A 27,556-nucleotide genomic window follows, 5' to 3' on the forward strand; every position below is an offset into this window, starting at 1 on the left:
AGGTCTCTGGCGTGAGCACCTGGTGGAGGTCACTAGAGCGGTCCTGGGAGAGGAGCAATAGGTTGGTTCTCTGCTCGTCACATCAGCATTGTCTGAGGGACACCCACCCAGATGCCCAGGGCCCATCAGCAGCCGGAGATTGGGCCTGGAGCTCAGGATATAGATGTGGATTTGGGCGTCCTGGTGTCTGGGTGGCCCTGTGTCAGGGGCATGAGACTGTGGTGCAGGAGTGGCCATGAGCAGCTTCTCCTGGAGCAGACCCAAAGACTGGCATGTGGGAGGTGACTGGGGCACAACAAGGAGGGAGCTGGAGGGCGGGGAGATAGGGAGGGAGGAATGCCAGTGAAGTGCCCATTAAGGTGGGTTACTGGGGCTCAGTCCTATGGGGGGACTGTGCGGTGGGGGGTGAGGCCTCACATGTGTGTTCCTGAAGGGTGAGGAGGCCCATCCCTCACGGACGGGCTTGTTCCTGAGGCCCAACCCCCTCAGTACTTCGGTCTACCCACACGCAGGCCCAAGCATGTGCCTGTGGCCAGAGAAGGGCCTCAGACAGAGACATAGGAAGCTGCAGGAGCTGCAGGTCTGTGACCCCCTGGCAAGTGACCTTTGGGGCCAGCCAGGATACGGCCAGGTCGCTGGCTTCTGCCATTGTCTCTGCAAACAATCGTGTCCACTTCCGGTCGGGAGTGAGGGGCCCATCTTCTCCCTTCACTTCTCGGAGCGGGTGGGAGCCTGGGTAGCCGCAGGCGAGGGCTGGGGCTGAGCTGTGGAACCAAGCTGTGGGGCTCGCTGTCCTGGAGGTCTTAGACACCTGCTAAAAGAGCCCTTAATGGTATCAAAACCGTTTCCTGTTTCTACCAAGTCGTCGGATGTGCAAACCATTAAGAAAATAATGATCTCACTCCAGGGCATTCAGAGAGCCCCCAGACAGCTGCTAGTTAGCTTGCACCAACATCAGGGAAAAGCAGCCAGCTGAGGCTGGATGTGGCCGAGTGCCCTTGGCCTCCTTCCTTTACATTCTCCCCTCCTGCCTCTGCCCCACGCTCACCAGCCCCTCTGCTTTGGAGACGTGTGACCTTGTGTGTCTCACTTTTATGCCTCTGAGACCCAAGTGAGCCTGGACTGGCCATGTGGCCCTCACTCTTTGGGGGCCAGGGCCCTCAGGGATTATCTCCGAGACAATTCTCCCACCAGGGCCTGGGCCTCTGGGCTCAGGGAGGAGCTGCCCCCTATCGCCCTGTTTTCACTGCCCCCGGATTAGCTCAAAGGGGAGAGCTCTATTCTGGGGTTTGCTTCTTAGAGTGTAGATGTTGGGAGTGGCTGAAGGCAGGGTGCCTTTGATAGGACAGGGATGTGCGGAGTTTGTAAAAGTGTGGGTTTGGGTGAGGGCAAGCGCCTCTAGGCAGGTGAGACTGACGGTGTAGATGCTGGCACAGGCTGGATGGGCCACAGAAGCCAACAGGCCTGGTGAAGTATGGGCATCGACTGGTGTCAAGGTGTGGATATCCATGACGGCGGCTGGGTGTCAGGATGCCAGTGGATAAAATAATAGTAGTTACGGCTTGATGGCACTTACCATGTACCTATCGCTGTTCTTAGTGTTTTACATAAATTCCCACTTGTTTAATTTTCACAACAACCCCACAGAAGACATTCCTATTTTTTAAGGAGAGGAAACAGAGATGGAGAGGTTTAGTGGCTGCCCGAGACCATCCAGCCAATAGCTGAGGCTGACTCAGAGTCCCCACTCCTGGTTCCTCTGCCCTACAGCAGGGACGGGGCGCAGGCTGTGGAGGTGTGGGTGTGGGTAGACGCGGGGGGTCAGTGATTGCGGCTTCAAGTAGAGGCCGCCGGGTGTAGGGGAGCACGTGATGGATGTAGCTGGGGTGGGAGGCCTGGGAGAGAGCAGGAGGAAGGGTACAAGGGAAGGGGTCCTGGCGGGGACCGAGCAGGGGTCTCAGACTTCAGCAGGGAATCAGAATTCCTGGACCATTTGTTAAAACCCTGTTTCTGATTCAGGATTTCCAGGTGGGGCTCGAGAACCGCCCTTCTAATAAGTCCTCAGATGACGCCAATGCCGCTGGTCTGGGGACCAGACTTGGGGGCCACTGGCAGGCGCGTGTGTGGGGGTGATGATGAAGCACAGCAATTGGTGCTGAGAGGTGAAGCACCAGGTGGGTAGATGAGACTAGAATGGAGGGGACTTGGGAAGCGTGGCTGGGTTGCAGGGCTCAGAGGAGTTTGTTAGAATGAGGTAGAGGAATAAGTGTGGGGGAAGCCATATTGAGGCCCTGGCTTCCGGAATATGGCAAAGGCAGTGCCTACAATTCCCTCTTGAGGGTCTTGCTTCCCGTGTCCACCTCCTGGGTGGGAGCCATCAGGTGGGAGCCGCCTGGCCAATGTCTGGGTATCCTCTCTGGTCTGTGGTGGGAAAGCAGTGTAACCCTAGGTGGGGCGGGGGGGGGGGGGGGTGCGGGGCGGCTATGGTGGCAGCCTGGGAAGTCCTAGTGGCCCTCTAGGGTGAAGCCTGTGCATGCGGGTGTCTTGGTGTGCCAGATGGCCAAGACGAGAGGCTCCTCTTCCTTGGGGGTCCCTGAGGCACAGGGGTATCTCTATGATCACCAGTGTTTCAGCTATAGATTATTGATCCCCAACAAGCAGGTGTTGGGACTGGAGGCCCCTGGGAAGGAGGTCCCAGAGAACTTGAGAGGGTGGGTGGGGCTGAAATCTGTCCAGGAAGGGTTTCCTCTCCTGCCTCGGTCCTACAGCCTGACACTCACTACTGCTCTGCTATGAGCGAGAGGGTTGGAGGTGGTGCTGGAGGTGGGGTTGGGGTGTCCTTCAAACTAAAAACAGGAGCCTTCAACCTGAGGAAGGCCTACTTTGGATTGGGACAAGAACCACTCAGCCGGAAGCTATTGGAGGGACAGAGGATTGAGTAAGAGGCTCCAAGAAACATGGTTCTATTCTGAGGGCCACTGGTCTCCTGAGGCTGGGCCCAGAGGGGTGACGTGGAACCATAACTGAAAGAGCCATGTGTTATGGGTTCAATTGTGTCCCTACCCCTCAGTACCTCAGACGAGAAGTCCTCTCCCCTCAGTACCTCAGAATGTGACCTTATTTGGAAATATAGTCTTCACAGAGGTAATCAAGTTAAAAGGAGGCCACAATGGTGGGCCCTAATCCAATATCACTGGTGTCCTTGTAAAAATGAGAAATGTGGACCCTGAGGCAGACACACAGAGGGACACAAGAAGCACATGGCCACCTACAAGCTGAGGAATGTTTGAGGCTATCAGAAGCTAGAAGAGAGGCCTGAAACAGATCCTCTCACAGCACTGGGAAGGACCCAACTCTGCCCATCTTTGATTTTGTACTCCCAGCCTCCAGAACTGGGACAGAATGAATTTCTGTTTAAGCCAGCCAGTCGGTGGCACTTTGTTATGACAGCCCCCGGAAACAAATACACTGTGACTCATGGAAGGAGCCGAACCGTCTTAGCAACTGGAAGGAGGCATTTGCTGTAGGCCAGGGTCACTGCTGAGGGCCGGGGCGATGGACCGCTTTGGGAGGTGAGGAAGGTGATATCAAGATGGGGCAGTGTGGCCTGAAGCCTAAAGCCCAGCAGCTGACGCTCGGGGCCAGCAGAAACCCTGCTTTCTTCAGGAATGCTGTCTCCAAAGGACGCATCTGCTGTGGGAGAGGCAGAAGGAGCCTTCTCTCTGGAGGTGACTGTGAGGTCACAGTGCCCCACTCGCCACCCTGGGCCTCACAAAGAAAGCGGGCTACAAGAACTCCAAGTTCAGAGGAACCAGGCAGGCAGCTCCACTGTGCACCAAATGACTGCAAAAGCCCTTTTCTTAATCAATAGTATTTTATTGTCAGTTATAAATATTTTCCATTTGTCCCCTATTTACAGTTGCAAAATAGTTTATGATATTATACCATCACCCACCATTCGGCACCTTTCTATAAACTCCATGAAAATTGAATAGGAAATAAAAAGCTCTTTTGGGGGGTCCCGCTAACCTGGTTCCCCCAGACTCAAACAACCCCCCAGACAGCAGGCAGCATTGCAGCAGGTGCTACACAGTAGCAAAGGGACGGGCGGGGGCGGCTCCCAGCAGGGTCAGGACGCCAGGCTCCTCAGGACGTTGGTGATGCTCCAGTGCTGGCCTGAGCACCTCTGCAGCACCAGCTGGAAGCCAAACTCCGAGTCGCTGTTCTCCTGCAGCTCCAGACAGCGCTTGGACTTGCGGTTCTGGATGGGGCCTCCCTGGGAGCCGGGGCAGAGAGTGGAGTCAGAGGCTATAGACGAAACAGGGGAATCTGGGGGGGACCTTGGGCCTAGAGTTATCGGTGGGTCCAGATGCCTGGGGTCCAGAGAGGCTACGGGAGGTGTGGGGGCCAGCATTCCCATGCAGCCTCAGGCTGCCCTTCTCTGATGTGTTGGTCTCCTCCCTGAGACCGAACATGTGCCTTGGTTTTCTTCACAGGGCCCTAGTTCTTCGTTAGGACGGAGACACCCTGCCCCAAATTCCATCCACTTGCTGGGGTGTGGCATGCTGGTTTGCTCCCATAGCTCCCACCCTGGGGGCCAGGCCCTGGTCCCCATAGGCATAGACTGGGGTCCTGCTCTGAAAAGTCTAGTTCCTTGGGACTCCCCTCCCCATGATTGGCCTGAATTTGACCACCACCAGAGGCCCAGGACCTCCTGCTTTTAGGGTCCATGTACCCAAGTGGACCTCTAGAGTCATCAGTGTTGGTCTCCACCAAACTCAGTCTCCTGGATATGTCTCCTAGGCCACTGGGCTCCCTCGGCCCTGGGCATGCATGGTTTTCCCCCATGCTACTGATGTTCTAGAATGTTCTGTAGCCATGAACACTCAGTTTATGCCCAAAGCCTCTTGAAGGAAGAGAGGTGCTGCTCCCCAGAGTAGCCCCATGGCAGCAAAGAGGAGCCCAATAAGTTTTTATTTTAGTGAGGCCCTTGCAGAGCTCAGATACTCTGAGGCTGCTGGCTGTAAGTCTAAGCATCAGCCCAGACTATTTGAGTATCTTGGAGTTATACCAATTCTGCAGGCAGAATTGCTTGGGGTAGGTGGTGGTCCTTATAAGTACACTCTTTGGAGCTTAATGGCACTTGAGTAGATGTTCAAACTCACCTTCTCCCCAGAATCTACTCCTCTTGTGTTTACCACCTCAGTTATAAATATTTTCCATAAATAATTTCCCCCAAAAGCAATAGCCAGGCATTCGTGTGGGAGACCTGGGCATTCTCACTGACACCTCTGCCTTCTCCCCAGCATCTGATTAGGCACTAAGTCCTGCCAATTCCACATCCCTCTTGCCTGGTGACTGTCCCCTTATTGCTATCACATCACAACCCTGCCTGCGTTCAGGCCACCATCTTCTGTCCCCTGGACAACTGCATCAGCCTCCTAGCTGACCCCCCTCTGACCTCCAGAGGCAGGGAAGAGTGATGTCTCTGAAATGTATGTTTGGCCTAGAGGACAGAGCCCAAGTTCCTTAGCACAGGCCTTTCATGGCCTCATCTCCTCCCTCAGCCCCCACACCTTTTGTGCAGCCACACCAAACTTCCTGCAGTTGTGTAAAGATTTCTGTATTATCAGGGTTCCTAGACATCAAGCAAGCTGTGTCCTGTGCTGGGGGTCCTTCTCCATGCTTCCGTAGCAGGCCAAGGCACAGTCACGTTTCAAGGCTAAGCTCCTGCTCCATTTCTTCCAGAAGCCTCCTTATCTCTCACCTCAGCCCCTCCCACCTCTTCTCCTCCAGGCCACCCAGCTGGCGAGGTGCTATTCACCCGTGTTTCCACCGTGTTTTCTCTATTCGCCCAGCATGATTGAACGGTAGCGGAATTACTAGTTTACTTGTCTCCCCCCCACCCTCCCATACTGACAGCTCTATGTCTTATCAATTTCTGTGCCCTCAGCATCCAGCCAAAAGCCTGGTACATAACAGATGATCAGTAAATGTTGGCGGTCATGACCTGCATAGGTGAGGAGGGATGGGTCTCAAGACAGGGCTGCTGTGTTTCACTCTGGAGTGGCCCTGAGCAGGCCTGGCAGCAGGGGGAGGGAGGCCCCTGCCTCCTATGACTGCAGCCCACCCCCAGCTACATCCCATGCCCATTCCAGTGAACAGCATGCTGGGAGAGGAGACCACGAACTTCTTCTGAAAGGGGTCATCCCCAGTCAGCTACCACTATCCCCATGGTGATGGCTGACATCTCAGAGAACATGAAGACTCAGTTCTCACGGCGACCTAGGAAACTGGCAGTATTTACCACGGTTGGACACACACATCTCCGAGACCCAACACTCCCACACTAGGTCTGTACCTAGCACAAATGCGTGCACCAGAGACAAGCACCTGAGTGCTTTCTGCAACATGATTTGTAAAAGCTCCAATCTGGAAACAACCCAAATGCCCATCGATAGTAGAATGGATAAATAACTTGTGGTTAGTCACATAACAGAATATTGTACAGCATCACAAATATACAAACTAGAGCTCCACTCAATATGAGTAAACCTAACAAATATCATGTTAGCAGAAGAAGCCAGATAAAGAACACATATATAATTCCACTTATATACACCCCCCAAACAGGCAAAATAGGACCATGGTGTTAGAGCCAGGATGGGGGTTATCTTTAAGGAGGGGGAAGGGAAAATGATTGACAGGAAGCAAGAGAGGGGCTCCTGGGATGCTGATGGTATGCTATTTCCTGACCTGGCTGGTGGCAATACAGGTGTTTGCTTTGCTTTAAACCACTGAGTTGAACATTTACATTTTGTGCATGTTTCTGTATGTATGTGTGCTATTCTTCAATTAAACAATTAAGACAAAAAAAATGCAGCTCCCTCAGAAGTGACTTTGAACAGTGGGTGAAGGAGGCAGGTAGTGAGAGACTGGATGGCAAAGGGGATCGGGGGTCTGTCTGTGCGTGTGTTGGGGAGGAGGAAGAGAATTCCCAATTTCCAGTGGGTGGAAGATGGCCCAGCAAATTTCTTCTGGAATATTCAAGGGAAGAAAGCAGGTCTCTCCTGTGTGCCTGAGGAGAGCCGTGACTCATTGCACCCAAGAGCAGAGAGACACCAGTGCAAAGAGGAAACCCAAACAGCAAGCTCATCTCTCACCCAGAGAGACACCGGTTGACTCAGGCCCTGAGGGGGCAGAGGAACAAGTGGCAGTGAGACAAGGGCTCAGAAAGGACCCTGCAGTCCGCATGTGGAGTTCACTCTGAAGGCCGACCCTCTTGCTCTAATCAGCAACCTGGGTGACCTCTACTTCGGCCTGGGGCCTCCAGCTTTGCTGGGCCTCCTCCAGGGGTGACTCACGTAGCCTCCTGAACCAGCACTTTCTTTCCCATGCTGCTCTGCCCAGGAGCATTCAACTCAAATCCTTGTCGTGGAGGCAACCAGCAACGGGCCCCAGACTGTCCCCCTGAGGTTCCCACACGTGGGTCTGCTCCCGCTTCTCCACCCTTTCCCTTCCAATAGGGGAAGGTAGGGCTCATGTCCCCCGAGTTCCATGCCTTTCTAGTTTAAACTTCCACAAGGAACTGAGCAACAATTTTGAATAATTTTTCCAACCCGCCTGCTCTCCTTTGGACAAACTCCAGTTATTCTGTGTCACTCAGAACTGACTGCCAAGCAGAGGGCCACCACCTCATTTCCACTGGACAACAGACTCCTTCAACACAGCCAATGAATCAGTGCTTTCGGTGGCCACGCCATGCTCCTGGGATGACGACAGGTTGATAGCGTCAAGTAGTCCACTTGGAAGCTGTGGGACCCCATTCTGTCCCTCAAAAGCTGGACTTGCAGACCCAGAGACATCTCTTGTGTCACCTGCTCCAAGCAAGGCCAGCCCATGGCTCTGCCAGGCACAGGTTTCTGCCGTTTCTGTTGCCGTGGTCTGAGCGCACCTGTCGCCCACATCCGGGTTGGGCCGTGTCACTGCTGCTTCTTTGGCAGATGTGTGGCCAGGCTCCCCTGACCCTCCAACACTCCGTCAGCTGGCGGCGTGCCAGACCCATGTCGCTAGGAGTGGAGCTCAGGCAGGGTGCGAATGAGACCAGCCCCGCTCACTAATTCATGAGCTCTGCCGGCCTTTCTGGCAGTAAGATGGGAAGGGGCGGTGCTGACCTATGATGCTTCCTTCCTGGTTGTTAGCTGGTGGCCCCGGGTGAGCTGCTCTCCACTCTGGTTCCATTGTGTCTAGAACCAGATGGTAATTTCTTTCCTGACTACTGGAGGATGAGAGAAGGAGGAACGGGAAACCTTTCCATCAGCTATAAAACAACCAACGAGTGTGTATCAGGATGAGGGCTCTGGAAAAATTGCACAACAGGCAGAAAAGGGACCAGAGCAAGTGCCCATTCACTCTTCTGAAGATGGGCTTCTCAGAATCTCCTCAGGGGCTGGCCCGGGCCTGTGTGCCAGTGGCCGGGCTGCTTCCGTCAACCCTGGATCAATGAACTTGGGGAAACTTGTCCAAAACAGAGAAGGCGCAGTCTCTCCTTTCCTGCTACCACTCAGGCACATTCTAAGACTTTCACAGGGGCGCCTTGCCAAGCCCAAGAGAGGGAGGAGTGTCTCTGAGAAGGAAAGCATTCCTTCAGAGACTCAAATGTGACATTTCCCAGACCCCATCCTGGCCCTCAGGACCCTGGAGACAGGAAGTGTCGTGACCCTGGGGCAGAAGCAGCCAGTGTGGCCTCTGGGAAGGATGTGGAAGAAACAGAGCGAGGCCAAGAGCAGTGCTGTGAAGGAGACACAACCTCAGTGAGAGCATCAGGGCCTGTCAGGGAGGGTGAAGCAGGCAGTCAAGGAGAGCTTCCTCCCTAGAGGCTCCAAGAGGAGAATCTTCTAGAGCAGAAGAGTAAGGCCCGTGTGGAGGCCTCGCTGAGCAGCCCTGGTCAATGTCTTGGGAACATATCTGGCCTAGAGGAGGAGGAGGCAGGCCACTTTGGTGAGGGAGCTAGCATTGGCCACGGGTGCTGCCTCCCTCCTGTCCTCCTTCGCAGACCCCAGCCGCTCTCAGTGAATAATCTCTAGGCTCCCACCCTCTCTGGACAGATTCCATCCACCACAATTGCAAAGGAGCCTTCCTTTCCTGCGGTCCATCCTTCCCTGGTGAGCTCAGCACACCCTGGGGAGCAGCCTGGTGGTGTGACTCTCCGTACCCCTCCCTGCAGGCTCTGCACTGAGATGGAACTAACAGCGGTTGCCACTGATTTCCCAGGCTCCCAGCACTGTGTCAAATGCTCCACATGCCCAGTCGCATGTATTCCTCATGATAACCCTGAGGGGTGGAGATGGTAATTGTCCGCATTCTATAGAACTGGAGACTAGGGCTCAGAAAGGTTGGGACACGGGCCCAGGGTCACGTGCTCAGTAAGCGGTAGAGACAGGCTGGGGGCCCCTGCCCCATTCACTGTTCCTCACTAGCATGTGTGACTAGGCCCACCAAGTCATCTCTCCCGCCCCATGCCTGTCTCGAGGCAGCGGACTAGACTGAGCTCTGCAGGTGCCTCGATGTCTGGGGCAGAGGAAGGTCACCTTCGTGGGCTTCAGGGGCTCTGCGGAGCCAGTTTGGGCTAATTCTTTTGAGGGCTCGCTGCAGACACATGATTCATCCATCTATTCATCCATCCATCAGATATTTAGTACCTACTGTGTGCCAGTTACTGTGTAACTCTAGGCCATGGAGATTCAGGAGTGACTAAACAGAAACAGATCTTTTTCTGTAGACAAAGACTGAGACTATATTCCAGGAGGGGGAGCAAACAGTTCTTTGGTGTGTTAGAGAGTGATCAGGCTGTGCACAAAAACGGACTGAATGCGAGCCCTTAAAATTCATACTGAAGTCCTACTCCCCACTGTGATGATATTTGGAGGTGGGGCCTCTGGGAGGTAATTAGGTCATGAGGGTGGAGCCCTCATGAATTGGATTAGTGCCCTTCTAAGAAGAGACGCAAGAGAGATGCCTGTCTCGCTCTGCCATGTGAGGACGCAGTGAGAAAGGGAACACCTGCAACCCAGGAAGAGGGTTCTCAGCAGACACTATCTGCTGGCACCTTGATCTTGGACCTCCCAGGCTTCAGAACTGTGAGAAATAAATGTTTGTTGTGTAAGCCACTCAGTCGATGGCCTTTGTGTTCTAGCCTGAACGGCCTCAGACAAACCAGGTAAGAGAGTGGGGCCGGCGGGAGGCAGGCAGAAGAAAGAGGTGGCCAGGGTGATCGTCAACAAGAAGGGGAGAGTTGAGTGAAGACACAAAGGGGGAGAGAAGGTGGCCTAGGTGGAATCTGGGGGTAGTCCTATGCCCCAGAGCAAGGCTCTCGCACCAGCAGAGGCCTGGTGTGTTCAGAGAACAGCACAAAGACCAGCGTGGAGGCCGTTGGGCAGCGCGGGCGTGGGGTAGGAGTAGGAGTTAAGGCCCAAGAGGTGAGGTAGGGGCAGGTTCTGTGAGGACTCAGTGAGGACTCACAGCCACTGAATGGACTTTGGCTTTTAATCTGGTAATAGGGCCATTGCAGGGTCGGACTGACATGCTAACCGGGCCACTCTGGCTGCTGTGTGAGGCATGGAGTGTTGGAGGAAGGAAGAAAGCAAGGATGCCTGTTTGCAGTCTCTTGTCCTCACAGCCCAGGCCCATCCAGCAGCCCCTGGGCCGGGCCCTGGGCTCTGAAGGGCTGGGGCTTGATGCAGATCCCCTGGCCAGCCCCGCCGTCCATGGAGAGCACAGTTCCTTGGTTTACCAGTCCAGTCATCGAAATTATTTGTGTAATACATACACCAACAGGATCTGGAAACACACAATACTTTTAATTAAAGAATTTAAATAAGGGCAATTAAACCTGGCAGGAGAGATGCCGCAGCACACAGAGAGCTTAATTGGAATGGAAACTGAAGTAAATATGGAAAGAGCATTACAAAAAATCTAAAGCTCAACGTATAGAATTAAGGAGGCTAATAATAATTCCTGGAGGTGCGTTCCCAGCCCCCAGCCTAGCTCTGGCTCCTTCTGGGCCTCTCTGGAGTAGTCACTTGGAAGGGCAAGAGAGGCGGTGTGGGCGGAAGCAAAGGAAGAGGGGCTCTGCTCCTGGCCTTGCCTCTGGCTCTTCCCACCGGACCCTGGGTCAGCAGCTCAGCTGCCCTGGGCCTTAGGCTTCTCATTTGCAGAAGGCCCGGAGAGCTGTGGGGCACTCAGATTTGTGTCTTGCCATGGGGCACTGATGATGTGTAGAGTGGGGCTCGTGGAGCCGTGGTCCACTGTGTAGCTGACCCCAGATCACCCAGCATGCGCTTCCCCTCTGCTTCAGTTTCCCCAACTATGTGCCTGTGGCAGCTAGAAGTTTCCTAACTAGCCCAGTTCCTCCTGAGGGTGTAGGCTGGGTAAACAGATTAGGCAGAGTCCCCGGAGGGCTCACTTATCACAGATCACTTCTGGGCCTGTGATGGGGCCCAGAAAATGCCTTGTTTGGTTCCCGGGGGCTGCTGCCTCTGGTGCTGCTTGCTGGCTACCACAAACAAGCTGTCGCCGTCTCAAGGAAGGGCTGGGCCTGGCTTGTCGCTTGCACTTGTGACCTCTGGAGCCTCTGGGCTGAGCTCAGGCTGGTCTCATGTTTACCACCAAAGCGTTTAGAGGAGGTTGTGTGGAGTGACTCCTGTATTCCAAAGTCTTCTCTGCTTATTTCAAAGCTCTCGTTCCACTTTCCAATTAATTTTCCATGGCCAAATGGCCCAGTGTGTCTTGGGCTTTAAGCACAGTGGGCTTGGGAGTTTCCAGGTTAAATAGTTAATGATTAGTAATCAAATACTTCAAAGCATGGGTGGGATGTTAGCACTAGTTAAAGAAACTCTGAGATTAAGTCTTTTCATAGAGGAAAGCGGTCTTTATGTATTATGAATATTCAACACTAGATTTATTCAAGAAGTACTCTGGCATTTATCTTTTTTAAAGGAGACTCACCAGTGCCTGAGTGAGAGTCTGCCTGGGATTTGCTCTGAAGGTCCACTGGACCAAAGATGGGGTAATGGCAATCTCAAGTGCGGAAAAAAAAAAAAAAGGGTGAAAGTGGGTTGTGGAGATAGCAGGGTGGCTGGAAGGAGTTCGCTGAGGTGGCAGGAATCCAGCCAGTTCACACACGCCAGTGACTGGTTGGCAGGGAGACCCTAGCCCCAAACTCCCACTGCAGCCATTCACTGGTTTTCTAGAAGCAAGACAAAGAAAGGAGCCATGGTATGGTGGTTTAAAGCATAGATCCCAGAGGCAAAATTCCTAGATTTGTTCTTGGACAAATTAATGTCTCTGTGCCTCAGTTTCCTCATCTGTAAAATGAGGATAATTAAAGTACCTACTAGCATTGTTGGGGGGAGTTAAGTAATATTTATAAGGCAGTTACAATACTATCTGGCACATAGGAATCACCATGTAAATTCGGTAAATAATTTTTAAAATCTTCTTCGGTCTGAGTAGTGGGGATCTGAGCCATCACACCTGCTCCTGGCTCCTGATCTCTGTGGGATGAGCAGAGGGGGGGTGCATGCTGACTGCCATAAACTAAACATCACAAACTTCCAGGGCCTATGCAAGGCTTTGTTAATCCATCAAAACTGGACAGTTCTACATCTGCCCCTTCATACGACACGGGAATGAAAAGGTGTTTTATTCCAGAGCCAAAATGAAATACCAGATTATAGTCTTTTCAGTACAAAAGTTTCCTGAAGTCGGACTTCCTGACGGCGACTGGGAATCGGAATGGGAGAAAGTCAAGGACTCCTCCTCCTTGAGTGTGGGGAAATCCTTTGGCAGAATTAGCCATGCTCCCTGGGAAATGTGCTCTGCAAATAGGTTCTTTTTTGAGTGGGTTACTCATCTTGCATCAAATTATCAAATTATACCCCACAAATCAGAGCCAATTATCCTGGACAGGCAGGCTTGGCTCTACACTCAGCTCTCTTCCGGGCAGTCTCCTCATACTCTCGAAAATTTCTTCTCTCCTGGCATTAATAGACATCTCTGTTGTTATCCGTGATGTCCCTCATGTGGAAAATGCATAAATGCTTTGCAGAGAACGAGGCAAGCATAGGGGCTCAGGTGTGGGGACAGCCTACCAGTGGGAACACTGATCTATGTGTTCTTGGACCCCCAGATGGACCTTACTAATGTTTCCATCAAAGGACTCAACAGCCAAGGGGAGTGACGGCAACCCCCACAGTATGAGAGCAGCATGAGATATAGTCTGGATACCCTGACGTTTCGTCAAAGCCTCCTGTTTTAAAAAATATTCATACAGGGGCTCCTGGGTGGCTCAGTCGGTTGGGCAACTGACTTCAGCTCAGGTCATGATCTCATGGTCTGTGGGTTCGAGCCCCGCGTTGGGCTCTGTGCTGACAGCTCAGAGCCTGGAGCCTGCTTCAGATACTGTGTCTCCCTCTCTCTTCTCCTCCCCCACTTGTGTTATATCAAAAATAAATACTAAAAAATTTAAAAAAATTCATACAAATTTGTGTTCACCCTGCTCTACGTAGTATGCATATTTGTTTTAGTATAAAGCATTTCCACCTCCTTCCTTCAAATCTGAAGTTATAGGAAGAAGTACATATTTACCGTATAATTTAGAGTACCCCACATAACACAGTTAGGATGCACCACCACCTAAAAGTGTTATTTGTAGGAACTAGGGATTTCTCCAGCTAAGCAGGGCCCTTTGGCTATTATGCTGAAATGTCCTTTTGCAGTGTGCCCGCATGTGTGTAAGGGGAGTCATCAGTGGTAAACTTTTGTTCGTCTTACAGTCTCCCACAGACCTAGCTCAAGACCTGGTGCACAGGAGGCCTCTGGTTAGTTTTTGTGAATTTCTGAAAAAAAAAAATAATAACTGCTTCATTTGATTAACAGCACGTTGGGTGACTCCTCTGTCTCGTTTTCCATGAGGTGCTAGAGATGTTGGAAGTGTAAGACAGTCGTGCCCTCCCGTGTATTGGTTGATGGATGAGAGGAGTGTGGACTGACATAATGGAAAAACAGTTGCACACAGTGGGATGAAGATGGCCGTTGTGCAAGGAGTTTGGCTTATTTTCAAACTTGTGGTGCTTTTTATTGAGGCAGGCCCAGGGAACCTTCCAGGTGGGGAAGCCCTCCTCAGGGCTTGCTGTCTAAATTTAGCTTAGAATTACAGAATTTCGGGTTTGGCAGGCCCTTCAAGCCATCCAGTGCAAATCCACTGAGAGCTGCAGAGCCTTAGATGGCCTGCTGCATGGTCCCCGGAGCCCCTGGCTCTTCCCTGAACTGCCAACCTCATGTCTGGACAACTCGGACTAGGAGAAAGCTGCTCTATAAATCGTCCCGGACTCGCTAGTCTTCCCTCAGAGCCAATAGGACAAGACTGCTTTCCTGTGGGTAGGGCAGCCCTTCAGCTTTGAGAAGGCAGAGCTAAGGTGCTTCTGGTCTTTCTGGTCCAACAGCCTGCAATTCCTTCAACCATGCATTCAAATAGATACGTAGAATTTAAGGAAGTTGGACCTTAGAAGACACACATCATGTGGCAAGAATCCCTGTAAGAATATCTAAAGAGAGGGATGCAGCCCTTGTGTAACCATTCACAATAATGGTAATGGCAGAAGAGTGGCATCTCATTACCATGGAGAGGCAGTCTATCGCGTCACTTGGCAGGTCTGGCCACAAAGTTCTCTGTAGCAACTTGATATTTGCTTACTCCCTCTCCTTCTATTGGCATGGGGCTCATTGACTAAATGCCTCTTTCACTAACCTTTCATCACCAAATCCCAGAATCCCCCCAAATCTCAGTATGTAGGGTACTCTCAGAAGACTGAAAGTCCTATAATTTATAGGTAACACTTTAGGAGAGTCTTTAAACCAGGAGGAGTCACAAGCTGGAAAAGTCACAGAAGGCAATGACTACTATTTCCCGTGTTGACAAAATTTCTTCATGTGCTGATGTGGGAAATGCTGGCTATCTAGAGACAGGTGCGTCACTTGAGAGGGACAACTCTGGCTGCCCTGTTCTTCGGACAGAAACCCAGAGCCTAGAGTGGTCCTGGGTTAATAATACCCCTTCACAATTCCCTCCTTTTCATCCATCAGTACTTCCAACAGACTGATACAGTGTCTCTCAAAATCATCCCCCCGCCCAGCTGCCTGGACCCACGCCCTCATGGCGATTGAGTCTGCCCCATCTCTCATGGGAATGATGGAACAGCCCCCTAACTTGCTTCCATGTCTCTTTTTTTCTAATCTACCCTGAACTCTACTACCAGAGGGGTTCAGACCCCATCGTGGCAATCCACTGCTTAAAACTTCCTCCGGTTCCTCCCTCTGCTTTTAAGGTGAAATCCAACTTGTTGGCCTGGCTTTCACCGATCACCACTATCTGCACCCAAACTGACCCTTATGTCTGAGCTCTCTCATGCCTCTTTGGAGGTTCCAAATTCCACCCATACCAACACTGGATTTGCATTCTTCAGACATACTCTGTTTTTTCTTGCCTTTGCCCAGGCTGAGCCTCTACATGGGATGTTCTCCCTTTTTACACCTGGGAACTGTCCTACAACTTTCAAGATCCAGATCAAACAAGTCTCGAATGTGAAGCCATCCTTGAGCCCGACAACCCCAGGGTCCCAGAACATCATACATCCCTCATTTCTGGTCTCATCATGCATTTTATTGCGTGTTTATATGCTCATGAGCTCCTCCAGGGCAGAGGCTGGCTCTGTTTCATATCTGCATCCCTCCTGCCCAACCCCCATGCTCAATAAATGTTTGATGAATAACTGAAGGAAAGAATGTTCATCATCAGAAAATTGCTCATCAGAGCCCTGTACATCAGTGTTGCCAAGAGATGTTTCATCAAATGTGGTTTCTCAGTGTCAGTATCTAATGCTGTCCTGATTCATCCTGAAGCATCAGAAATGCAGAAGTGCTTGCAGGGGATAGAAGAAAGGCATTTTATTTGTTAAACAGAAAATCAGGGTATGAGATGGAACACTAAGATATGCAAATGCCTATCTTCTTTGTAGGAGAACCTGAGAGAATCGTGCTGGATTATTTTGAAATTAATTCAGCCTGAGTGTCTGTGGAGTTTAAATGCAGCCCTCAGGAGAGTAAATAATGCAGAATGTGAAACCGGAAAGGAGATTGGAGATGCACCAGTAAAAGCTCCTTTCAGCCCAACTTCTGCACCAGATCATTCTAGTTGGTAGGATACCCATGTAATTTGCAAAGATTAAAACCTGTTGCAAGAAAAGTAGCCCAAGAACACGATTTAATCACGTAAGAGGCTTCCAGCTTCCTCTGGCCTTGTCAACAGTAGTTCCTAACCAGCGAGAGCTTGTGGACAGATTCCGGTTGCTTGATAAACATCAATCATTTTGCATTAAACAAAAAATTCACATATGTTAATCTTTAAATATCAGGCAAGAGTGGCTGCTCTGGGTTTGCAAATGAGGGATTTAAAAATATTATTTCCAAACAGTTCCCCTTGGTAGAAAGATCAAAGATGTGACTGCCAAACCACCCTGGGAGTTAATTAGATATATATGTAAGTGGCTGAAAATTGCCCAGGCTCCAGGATTCCACATTCCAATATGGCCTGCTTTGCCGGTCACTGTGTCCTTTCAAGTAGGAACCACATGGGGCTGCCTGTTCAAGGCCATGTGCTGAGATGAGAAAAGGAAAGAGCTAGATTTGGGGGTGTCTTTGCCTTGAGTATGTCCATTTTAGGGGGGGATATTCCTTTCTCTGCCCCGGTCAGGGATGGACAGATGAGATGAAGGCCAGCCAGGGGCACCCAGGCATCTGGGACTGGAGATGGAGAGAGGAGTCACTTCAGCCTGAGACCTTGTCTCAGGCATGTCTGTCTATGAGGGTTGGAAACAGGCGGAGGTGCCTGTGTGTGGGGCTGGGATATGAAGCAGCCTGTGTTTGGATGCAACCAGCCTGTTTGAACTCCGGCTCCATCCTTCAGGCCCTATGATCTTGGCCAGGTCACTTCATCTCGTTTTGTCCCAACTGGGATGGAGTTGCTATGTTTATGAATACTGCACTTCATGAGGTTGGACACAGCGGAGCTGAGGAGCTCTGTGTCCCTGGTGGTTCCGGACCTCCTCGGAGGAGCAAGGCTTCCAAAGAGGCCAGGGAGCTCACTTCAGTTCAACAACACTCATATCCTGGTGACACCAAGTCTCCAGTGTGGCAGGTGCGTGGCTGGGCCATGACCTCCAGGGCTATTCCGGGGCTTCCCGGGGCCGCTTTCCCTCCTCCCCGTGAGTTGAAGCAGCATGTTCAACTATTAGAGGACTCCCAGCCACACGTGTCAATCTGCCTGACCCACAACCACCAGAAGCTGGGCATCTCGGTTCAGCCTCAGACCTTGCCCTGAGAGATCTTGGTGGCCAGGCAGGGCCATAAGGACCCTGGGGCCACTCACAGAGGAGAGGGAGGAGGGAACAGCTAAATGTTCAGACTGCATTTCTGCCTCCTGCTGGCTTTTCTTCCTGCCTCTCTCCCCCTTCTAGAAGCTCCCCTTCCCATTCAGCCTCACAATCTCTGCCACAGGGGCATTCAAAAGCCCACACCTACACATGCCAGTCTCCTGCCGCACATCTTCCTGCCCGCAGGCTCAAGTCCAGGCTCATGTGCAGCTACTCCCCGCCCCCTGTGCCGTCCAGGCCCCACCACCCCTGACTATCCGCAGCTCTCTGAACATAGCTGGGGTTTGATGCTTCACGGCTTCTGCACATGCTGTTCCCTTTCCCTGGAATGCCCTTCACTATCTTCATATGGAGCACACTCCTACACATTCTTCAAGGTTCAAGCTAAGTGCTGTCTCTTCTGAAAAGCCAGCAGCCCTGGTCTGACTCCCTACCCACCATCTTCCTGGACAGTTTCTTCAACATTCCCAGGAGGAAGCTGAGCTCACGGGCCCAGCAGGCTTGGCTGAAGGCAGCAGAGAATGGCCTGATGTGAGCCCCTGCCCAGCCTCCCTAGATGGTATGATGTCCACTTCACCCCAGCAAAGTCAGCCCCACTCACCTCCACAGGGATATGTGTCCATTTCCCTCTGCTGCCTCCAGTTTGCAGGCCGATTTTGCACCTAGCCTGAGCTGGGAAACACCAGCCAGCAAGCACACATCCAGCCTTCCTCCCTGACCACATGCCTCCAGCCCTCTCTCTGCCTGAGGAGAAATACAGCCCCATCCCGTGTCACTCAGGGCTAGACACCTGGCAGGGGACAGTGACAAAGGCTACCGCTGGGCAGAGTGTGGGGTCAGAAAAGGTGCTTCAGTGAGAGAGAGGGAGGCGGGAGGAAGATGTGCCCCGTATTCTCAAACCTCAGCCCTGACCCTGACCTTCTTCCCGGTGGCCACTACTAAGTAAAAAGGAGAACCTGAAATAGTTCGCGGATAGTACCCAACATGAACACATTGGGCACGTTATTTACCGTCTTTGTGTCTCATTTTCCTCATGGTACCTACATGCAGCTGTTTGGAGGAATAAATAAGCGAATACACGCCCCGTGCGAATACACGCCCCAGTTCTGGCACAGAGTAAGCACAGTATGAAGGCTGGCTGCCATTCTTACTGGGACAGACTATTACAGTTCACCACACAGGTAGGAGCACAGCAGGAACCACCAGTCCTGGTGCACCATATTCCCTCTCGTGGAGCCCCATACATTATGCAGGCCCAGCCGGGACTCGGAGCTGCCCCACACATCTCCCACCTGCCCTTGGAAGTGCTCCCATTTGGCTCCCTGTGCTGCTCCCCGGCCATCTGCTTTCCTGGGGGGGTCACAAAGCCCTTGTCTGGACTCTGGCTCCTGCTTTCTGAGTAGCCCTTAAATCTATGGCCTTGTTTCGAACTCAGTATTGACCTTCCTCACTCATTCAGGACCCAACTCAGTCCTCTGGATGCACACACCCAGATCACGGATCAAAGGTTCCCCTACCCGTAGAATATGATGCAGCCGGGACCTGCCCTGCCCCCCCCTCGCCCCCCCCACCACGGGGAGAGTAACTGCCAGTCCCTTCCAGTGCCCACCAGCTTCCTCCTCCCCAGGGCAGCAGCAGCTTGCTGGGAGGCTGAGTCAGGGTCTCTTCTACTCGGTCCCACGAATACACCTATTCCCTTTCTGACTTCCCTGGAAGCTTCCACCATATACAGTCCTCTGATGCCTTAGAAGCCCGTGGGCCCCCTCACTTCCTGTTCTGAACACTTCCGCTGCACTGCCTGGGAGGTGGGTGTCCCTACCTATGGGGGAAAACTGGCCCTAACTTAGTGGAATCCTGGGGGCTGGGAGCCTCTGGGCTGAGCCCCAGGTCCTCCTCAAAGCTGAATCATGGTGGGCCATCCCAACTGGGCATCTTGATCCTCGGACATCATTTTGTAACTGGGCTAATGGAGAGCAGGAAGTCAAATATGGGCCTCAGAACGATGGAGGCTTAATACGGGAATGCTTCTTGTTCACCATTGTACACACTGCCCTTTGAGGAAGCCTCTTCCCCTAGAGTGAGCCCATTCTGGGAGGAAGGCAGAGCAGGGCACAGACCAGAGGTGCCTCAGCACTGTCTATACCTGGGACACTGGGCTTCATCCCAGGAGATAGGGCGTGTGGAGAGGAAATGTGAGAGTTTAAAGACAGAGAGGCCTAAATCTAACTCCCAGCCCTGATCCTTACTGTGTGACTTTGGGCACATGACTTCCCTCTCTGAGCCTATCCCCATGTATCTACAAATTGAACAAAATGATAATAAAACAACAATAACAACCTCGACAATTCCCCTTTTAGCGCCAATATCAGGAGCCAATAAGCTAATGTACATAAAATGTCTGGCACATAGTCAGTGCCCAGTAAATCCCGGGAGTCCCAGCCTCCCTGTTGCCACCATGTCCCTTTCCTCCTTGTCTCCTCCCACATGCTCCCTGGCCCCTTAGACCTTCTCCCCCCTCTGCTTTCCTGCTGCCCTTCATGGGGGCTCTGGGGCTGTTACCTGAGAGAACTGCCAGTGAAGCTTCATTCTCTTGGCTTTGGCATAACTGCACTCGATGAGCCGTGGCCGACTGTTGACATCCACCAGGCACCGGTTGTCATCATCGTCGACCGTGGGGCTCAGGATGCCCACGTGGATCTGCTGACTGCTCGTGTAGTACACATTCTGGGGGTGGGGGAAGAATGTGGTTAAAATGCAGTGGCCAGAGAGATGGGGGGCAGCCAGTGGGGATTCTCCCTGGCAGCTAGCGAAGAAAGCACAGTCCAGCGGTCTTCAAGTTATTTTTTACTGCAACGGGCAAGAAGAGGAAACCCTTTAACATCACGATCCAGGATAGTATCTGGTCCACATGTGTAACTGAAACAAAATTTTCAGGAAATAAAACTTATTCTTACCATATGCAATGCAATCTGATATTTTCTATTCTATTCTTTCAGTGAAAAGCATTGGTCATAACCTTTCAAATAGATTTCACCACCCACAGTTTAAAAAGCATGGCTTGAATCCATTATTTGCAGGCTTGCTGACTTCCTCCCTCCATAAATAACTTGTACAAGATACTGTGTTGGCCAGTAGATAAAGAGAAAAGACCTGTGCCATGCCTTAGGGAGTTCAGAGTCCTATAAAACATAATTTCCATCTAGACTAAGACTGTGTAGACCAAGGATTGGCAAACTTTTTCTTAAAGGGCCAGGTGGCAAGTAATTTTGGCTTTGCAGTGTGTTGGGAGGTCCTGAAGACCACTCCCAGGTTTGAAGATTTGATAGGGCTCACAAGACTCAGCACATATTTGTACTCACAGCTGTGAATTATTTTAACAAAAGGATACAAATCATATTGGCAAAGGGAAAAGGCACCTGGGGCAAAGCCTGGGGGAAACCAGGTGGAAGTTTCCAAAGGTACTCTCCTAGTGGTCACAAGGATACACTTAATTCCCCCCAGCAAGGAGCTGAGACAACACGTGCGAGATGTTTTCTACCTGGAAAGTTCTTAGAGACTCAGCTGGGCTTTTTTATCAGGGCTGGTCACGTACACAGCCTCTGCCTGGCACATACCAAAATTCCAGATTCCCAGAAGGAAAGCACATGTTAGCACAAACTGTACATTGCTTGTACAGTCTGGTTAGGCATAGTGAACCACTCTTATAGATCTGGGGATGGTGGGAACCTCCTGAAATCCAAGTTCCAAGTAGGCCTTTCAAAGCACAGCAGTCAGCCCCACTGTGTTAACTCTTTTCTGCACAGAAGGCCATACAGTCTGAAAACTCAACTCTGCCATTGTAGCGTGAACACAGCCACAGACAATATGTGAATGAATGGCTGTTAGGAGAATGCTTCAATTACAAAAATAAGGGCTGTGCCATGGGCTGTAGTTTACTGGCTCTGGTCTAGAAGAAAGCCACAAGACCCTTGGCCTTCCAAGTTTCCAGTCTCTTCCTTCAACCTTCAGTCATGGTTCCAAAGAAAAGGGCTCTGAGGGAGAAGTCATAAGGTTCTGTGAGTTTTTCTCTTCATATTACTAAAGAAATGAACACCACCACTTATGATTAGACCCCAGGGGCAAATTGAGATACTACATTTCTTTGCTTTAGGTTAGAGTTCAGGGTGAGCCCTCTTGTTATCTTCATATATTAAAACATTCTTACTGGTAAATATTTTTGATTAATTCCATATGAGAATATAAAGCATTTCTTGTTTTAGTAGAAGAGGGACTTATATATATATTATATATATTAATGTATTATACATGTATATTATGTATATATTTTAATGTTTATTTTTAAGAGCACAGGCGGGGGAAGGGCAGAGAGAGGGGGAGACACAGAATCTGAAGCAGCAGGGCTTGAACCCATGAACCACGAGATCATGACCTGAGCTGAAGTTGGACACTTAACTGACTGAGCCACCCAGGCACCCGACATCATTAGAAGAGGGACTTTTAAACATGAGTGTGGGACATAAAAGGGACTGTGGGGTGAGAAGGGCAGTGCAGGGAAGGTAGGTAAGGAGTGGTCCTTGGGGGCATGTTCTTTCTGACCTTTGGAAGTCCAAGGAGGGCATGGAGAGGCAGGTAGGATCACCCTTCAGACATAAGAAGATCCTCAGGCCAGTGTATCAGTCAAGGCCCTAACTGGAAATAGATGGCACACTCAAGGTGGGGGAATCCAAAGAGGGTATAATAAAGGCACAAATCTTGATGTGGGTAGGATGTAAGGCAACCATAGGGATAGTATAGTTCCCTGAGAATAATAACATGGAGCTATTACCACTCCTAGACCCCAAGGGATGAGAGAAGAGAGAAGTTACCAGGATCTGTAAAAGTCATCTAGAGAGGGTTGACTTGCAAGAAGGCTTCAGGGAGGGAGAGGTTTGATGAGTGGTGGTAAATAAATAACCCAACTTTACTCTCCCCCCTCCTCACTTGGTTCTTCTGCTGGGTCAGCCCATTGGCAGAACCCTGCTGGAAGCCAAACAAAATGGGAGCCCACTGAAACATTCCATAAAGTCAGTGTCCTAGAGTAGAAGGAAAGGATGGAGAGTGGATCTGGAGAGACAAAGAGAAGACACTCATTACAGGAAGGATGCGCTCTCTCAAATCATCTTACAAGTTATCAGATTTGGGAATCCATGGAAATAGGCATTTAACTACTGAGATGACTGATTCTTCCCATAATAGAGGCGACCAAAGTTCTGAGCAGAGGCCAAATGTAGAAGGCCTGGCTCCAGCGTGGACATGTGACCAGAACACAGGGGCAAGAGGGTTCTATTCAGAACCCATATTGAGTGAGAGACCCTCCAGTGGGTGGTCTGGATTTCCAGTTCACCACTAAGGAAAGCCAATGACCTGCTGTGGCTTCCAGTTTATTGGAGGTGAGGGAGAATATGATGACTGGTCAGATTTACGAATTTAAATAGATGCTGGTAGACATCTCATTCCTCCATCCATCCACCATCCATCCATTCATCTGTCTGTCCAACAACAATCTCTAAGTTGAGATCTGAGGATAATAGAGATGAGAAAGCTATGGTCCCTGTCCTGGATGATCCAAGAGCCAAGCTGGGGAAACTAACGTTTCAGGAAATAATGGCTCTAATCACACTAAAATGAACATTGTCTGTGCTTACTCCATTCACCTAATCCAACTCTCGCTCCTTTGAAAATAGAAATAAAAACACCACTTCCTGAAAGCCTTCCACGAATATGCAAAAGCATGGGGCCTCTCAGCCTGCCACCTGAGCCTCTCTCCAAAAAGTGCAGAGCTGCTCATGACGTTGGGTTGAATGCCCCACGCTCTCTCCTCAGGACAGAGTGTAGCTCTCAGTCACCCTGTTTACCGGGACCCAGATTTCCCGAGGCTCAGCAGTGTGGGCTGCCTGACAAGGACAGCTAGGAAGCTAGTGACTGCCATCCTTCTTTCATTGCTGTCACCAGGGCCTGACTCTGGTCTCCGGGGCAGGTTGTAGAGACACAAGCGGCTGTGCAGGTAATAGCTGAAATCAGTTTTATTCACTTAGCTGCTCTGAAGTGCTTGGGGGAGACGCTTGGAGAGGCACGCGTGCGGTTCCTATCTGGCACAGCTGTCACTGGAGCTGCTTATTGCTCTGGAGACTGGGAGAATCATAACAGGGACAGACAGTTGTTATTTAAAAGCAAACACCAAAGTGCATCTTGAGTGGTGTCACCATGAAGCTTGCAGAGCAGAGAGAGAGATTCGGCAGAGGACGCTCTCAAGTGGTCCCTTGGGCACCTCAGAAGTCCAGCCAGCAGTGGATTGAATCGGTAAACGGCCTGAACACAAACGAGGGGCACCAGTTTCGTACAAGATGCCCCACTTTTGGTACCAGCAGGCCCAGGAAGCACCGCTACACTTTCTGAATAACGGGGAGCCCGGAAGCTTTAAGCAAGCAAGGACCTAGAACCGTGGTTCTCAGGGAGGGGTGGTTTTGCCGACCAGGGCATATCTGGCGATGTCTGGGGACATCTGTGGTTGTCATGAGAACGGGGGAGGGACGCTGCTACTGGCATCCAGGCGGTAGAGGTCAGGGACACTCGCTGCTCGACATCCTACCCCGTACCCAACAGCCCCCCACAGCGAAGAATGACCCGACCCCGGATGCGCAAGAATGCTGCTGTTGAAAACCCCTGCCTTAGGTGGCTAATAACGAAAGCTGAGATGTTTGTAGCTCCTACTCTGTGCCAGACTCAAAGTCATTTGCATGCTTTATCCCACTGAATCCTAAAACAACTCTGAGGAGGGCGCCGCTGTCGCCCCCATCTTGTAGATGAGGAAACTGAGGCACAGGAAATTAAGTAAAAGTCCCACAGGTGGAGAGCAGTAGCTGAGATTCAAACTGAGGCAGTCTGACGCCAGAGCCACACCTGTGACTTTTTACCTCGTCCGCCTACCTACCTCCCTTGGGTCAGGGCAGCTCTAGCAGCCGGCCCAAGGGGGAGAGGCCAGGAGGCTGGCTTGGGAAGCTTCCCCTGTGATCCATGTGAGCCTGCACTGAGGAAGCAGCAGAGGGCTGGGGGCGCCTGTGGTACAAGAGGGTACAAAGCGCTTAGCCATTTTGGGATGAGCATTGGGTGTTGTGTTGTATGGAAACCAATTTGACAATAAACTTCATATATCGAAAAAAACAAAAAAACAAAAAAGCAAAAAACCAAAAACAAAGTGCTTAGCCACATTCCTCCAGTAACTCCCCAGTTAGCAGCAGAGGGGGAGCTCCATCCTTCCTGGGGATGTTTTACAAACCCCGGGGCATAGAAACAATAGTCTGACCCCTTGGCTACTCCCCAGCTGCAAACTATTGACTCCGCTCATTCTTCAAGTAGCCCCATGAGGCCTGAGGCAGGCCTTCGAACCTGAGCCGGCACTTCCTTCTTTTTTTGTTTTTAATATGAAATTTATTGTCAAATTGGTTTCCATACAACACCCAGTGCTCATCCCAACAGGTGCCCTCCTCCATGCCCATCACTCACTTTCCCCTCCCTCCCACCCCCCATCAACCCTCAGTTTGTTCTCAGTATTTAAGAGTCTCTTATGGTTTGCCTCCCCCACCCTAACTTTTTTCCCCCTTCCCCTCCCCCATGGTCTTCTGTTGAGTTTCTCAAGATCCACAGAAGAGTGAAAACATATGGCGTCTGTCTTTCTCTGTATGACTTATTTCACTTAGCATCACACTCTCCAGTTCCATCCACGTTGCTACAAAAGGCCATATTTCATTCTTTCCTATTGCCAAGTGGTATCCCATTGTATATATAAACCCAAACTTCTTTATCCATTCATCAATTGATGGACATTTAGCTCTTTCCAAAATTATGGAACGGGCACTTCTTTCTGATGCTTGGAAGGAAAAGGGAAAAAACACATGCAGGGTGACAGAACAGACACATCCGTGTCTTGGGGCTCACACCAGTGGCATTTGCCTCTCCCTCAGGCCAGGGGCAGGAGTCATGACTAATAGCGAAGCCGGCCAGCCCGCCAGGGAGCCCATTGGGTGCACACTCCTGCCCTCAGGGCCACAGAGCCAAGGCCAGGCAAACACCCCCAGGGCTGGAGGTCCGTCTTGCTCTGTCACTATATCTCCTGGACAAGCAAGGGCTCCCACCCTGACCCCTGTCAGCTGTCCTCAGCATCCCTTCCCTACCCAGTAGGCATGGAGGTGGGACCTGCCTGTGCTAGAGACTGAGCTATGGCCTTTTATAAGATCTGCCCTCCACCCCTATTAAACGGCACCTCCCTGACAGAAACTGCCACTGGCAGCCGAAACTTCTCCGGAAGGCAGGTGGGAGAAGAGAAGAAACATACGTTTGTGCACCTATATGCTAGGCCCTCTGCAGGGTACTTTCCGTATCTGTGGTCACCTTCCAGTTGTAAGGATGAGGAAACTGAGGCTAAGAGGCTGTAAACACTTTGCCAGAGGCAAAGGCAGGCAGGTGCTCTCTCCCCCCTGCCTGGGGGAGGCTCCTGGGGAAGGCAGAGACCTTGGCAATTCAGTGCCTTCACCCCACTCTCGGGTCGACCACCCCAGATGGTCTCATCTCTACCAGCCCTCAGCAGGGCCTCCCCAGAGCAGAGGCCAAGATGGGCAGAGGGAGAGGGACGAGGGTCTCCCAGGCAAGTCAGGAACATGGAGCAAAATGGGGTTGGTTAAATGACTTAATAATATGGTTTCAAGGTGCAACAGAAGTCCCAGCTCCCTTCCAAAAAAGGCCAGGTGGATTTTGAGCGGCTTTATTTCCTTCATTAAGTGATGTTTCCTTGGCAACACTGCCGGGCCTACTGAGTGGCTGCCCTTGAAAAATAAGGTAAGGTAGAGACATTGAAAGACATGGGGCAGCAGTGGTGGTATTTGGCTGAAAACTCCCTCAGCCTAAAGGGTGGTGAGGGGATGGAAGGCAGAGAGTCATTGTGGGACACTCTTTACAAGAGGTTCTAGAACATACCACAGGGAGAAAACTTTATTTGCAGGGTGCTTTCATGGGAAAAATGACCGAGGGTGAAGCAGGGTCCTTGTGGTCATTTCTTTGGATACTTGCAGGATATCTGTATGTACCCTGGAGGATTGTTGCTGCCCAAAAAGACTTAAGAGACCAGCTCTCTGTGGGGGTGGGGGGACACCAGGGGAGTGAAAGTCTCGGGGTGGAAAATTACAAACAATGGTGCAATTACAAAGAGTCAAAATGGCAGGGGCGGGGAGGAGGGCTATTGGTAAAGATCACTAAAGGGAGAGCCAACCTCTGGGGCTACTGCATGGTGGGCTTCTTAGAGGAGAGGATGGGTGCTGGGCTTTGGAAGAAGAGAAAGATCTGTGAGCAAATGAAATGCGGGAGGATAGAGGGATCAAAGCGACATATTCCTAAATGCAATCAAGCTAAGGCATTGCCGTCTACCTTGCACAGTAGAATCACCTGGGGAGCTTTGAAAAGTATAAATCCGGGGCGCCTGGGTGGTTCGGTTGGTTAAATATTCGACTCTTGGTTTCAGGTCAGGTCACGATCTCACAGTTTGTGGGTTTGAGCTCTGCAAGCACGGAGCCTGCTTGAAATTCTCTCCCTCTCTGCCCTTTCCTGCTCGTGTGTGATTGCTCTCGCTTGTTCATGCTCTCTCTTTCTCAAAAAATACATAAAACTTAAAAAGTAGAAATGCGGGGTGCCTGGGTGGCTCAGTGGTTAAGTATTTGGCTCTTGGTTTCGGGTCAGGTCACAATCTCACAGTTTGTGGATTTGAGCTCTGCTCTGTAAGTAGGGAGCCTGCCTGAAATTCTCTTCCCTCTCTCTGCCCTTCCCTGCTGTGTTTGAGCACTCTCTTGCTTGCTCTCAAAATACATAAAACTTAAAAAAGTGTAAATCCAGGTGCCTGGGTGGCTCAGTTAAGTATTCGACTCTTGGTTTCAGCTCAGGTCATGATCTCCTAGTTTGTGGGTCTGAGCTCTGCTCTGTGAGCATGCAGCCTTCTTGAAATTCTCTCTCCCTCTGTCTCTGCCCTTCCCTGCTCATGCGTG

The 27,556-nt window shown here is 51.2% G+C and overlaps 1 protein-coding gene across 1 annotated transcript in view; it reads right to left on the bottom strand.

Annotated features, from left to right (window-relative positions):
* Positions 1 to 3,545: 3,545 nt before the first annotated feature.
* GALNT18 (polypeptide N-acetylgalactosaminyltransferase 18) overlaps positions 3,546 to 27,556 on the bottom strand; it is a 351,210-nt gene continuing 327,199 nt past the window's right edge. The window contains exons 10-11 of the mRNA XM_042904615.1: positions 20,049 to 20,213; positions 3,546 to 4,276 (exon numbers count right to left, since the gene is read on the bottom strand). Of these exons, the coding sequence (XP_042760549.1) occupies positions 4,130 to 4,276; positions 20,049 to 20,213 (312 nt within the window). The 3' untranslated portion in view covers positions 3,546 to 4,129. The remainder of the gene's footprint in view (positions 4,277 to 20,048; positions 20,214 to 27,556) is intronic.

The sequence above is a fragment of the Panthera leo genome, chromosome D1, assembly GCF_018350215.1.
Source record: "Panthera leo isolate Ple1 chromosome D1, P.leo_Ple1_pat1.1, whole genome shotgun sequence".
NCBI classification, from domain to species: Eukaryota; Metazoa; Chordata; class Mammalia; order Carnivora; family Felidae; genus Panthera; species Panthera leo.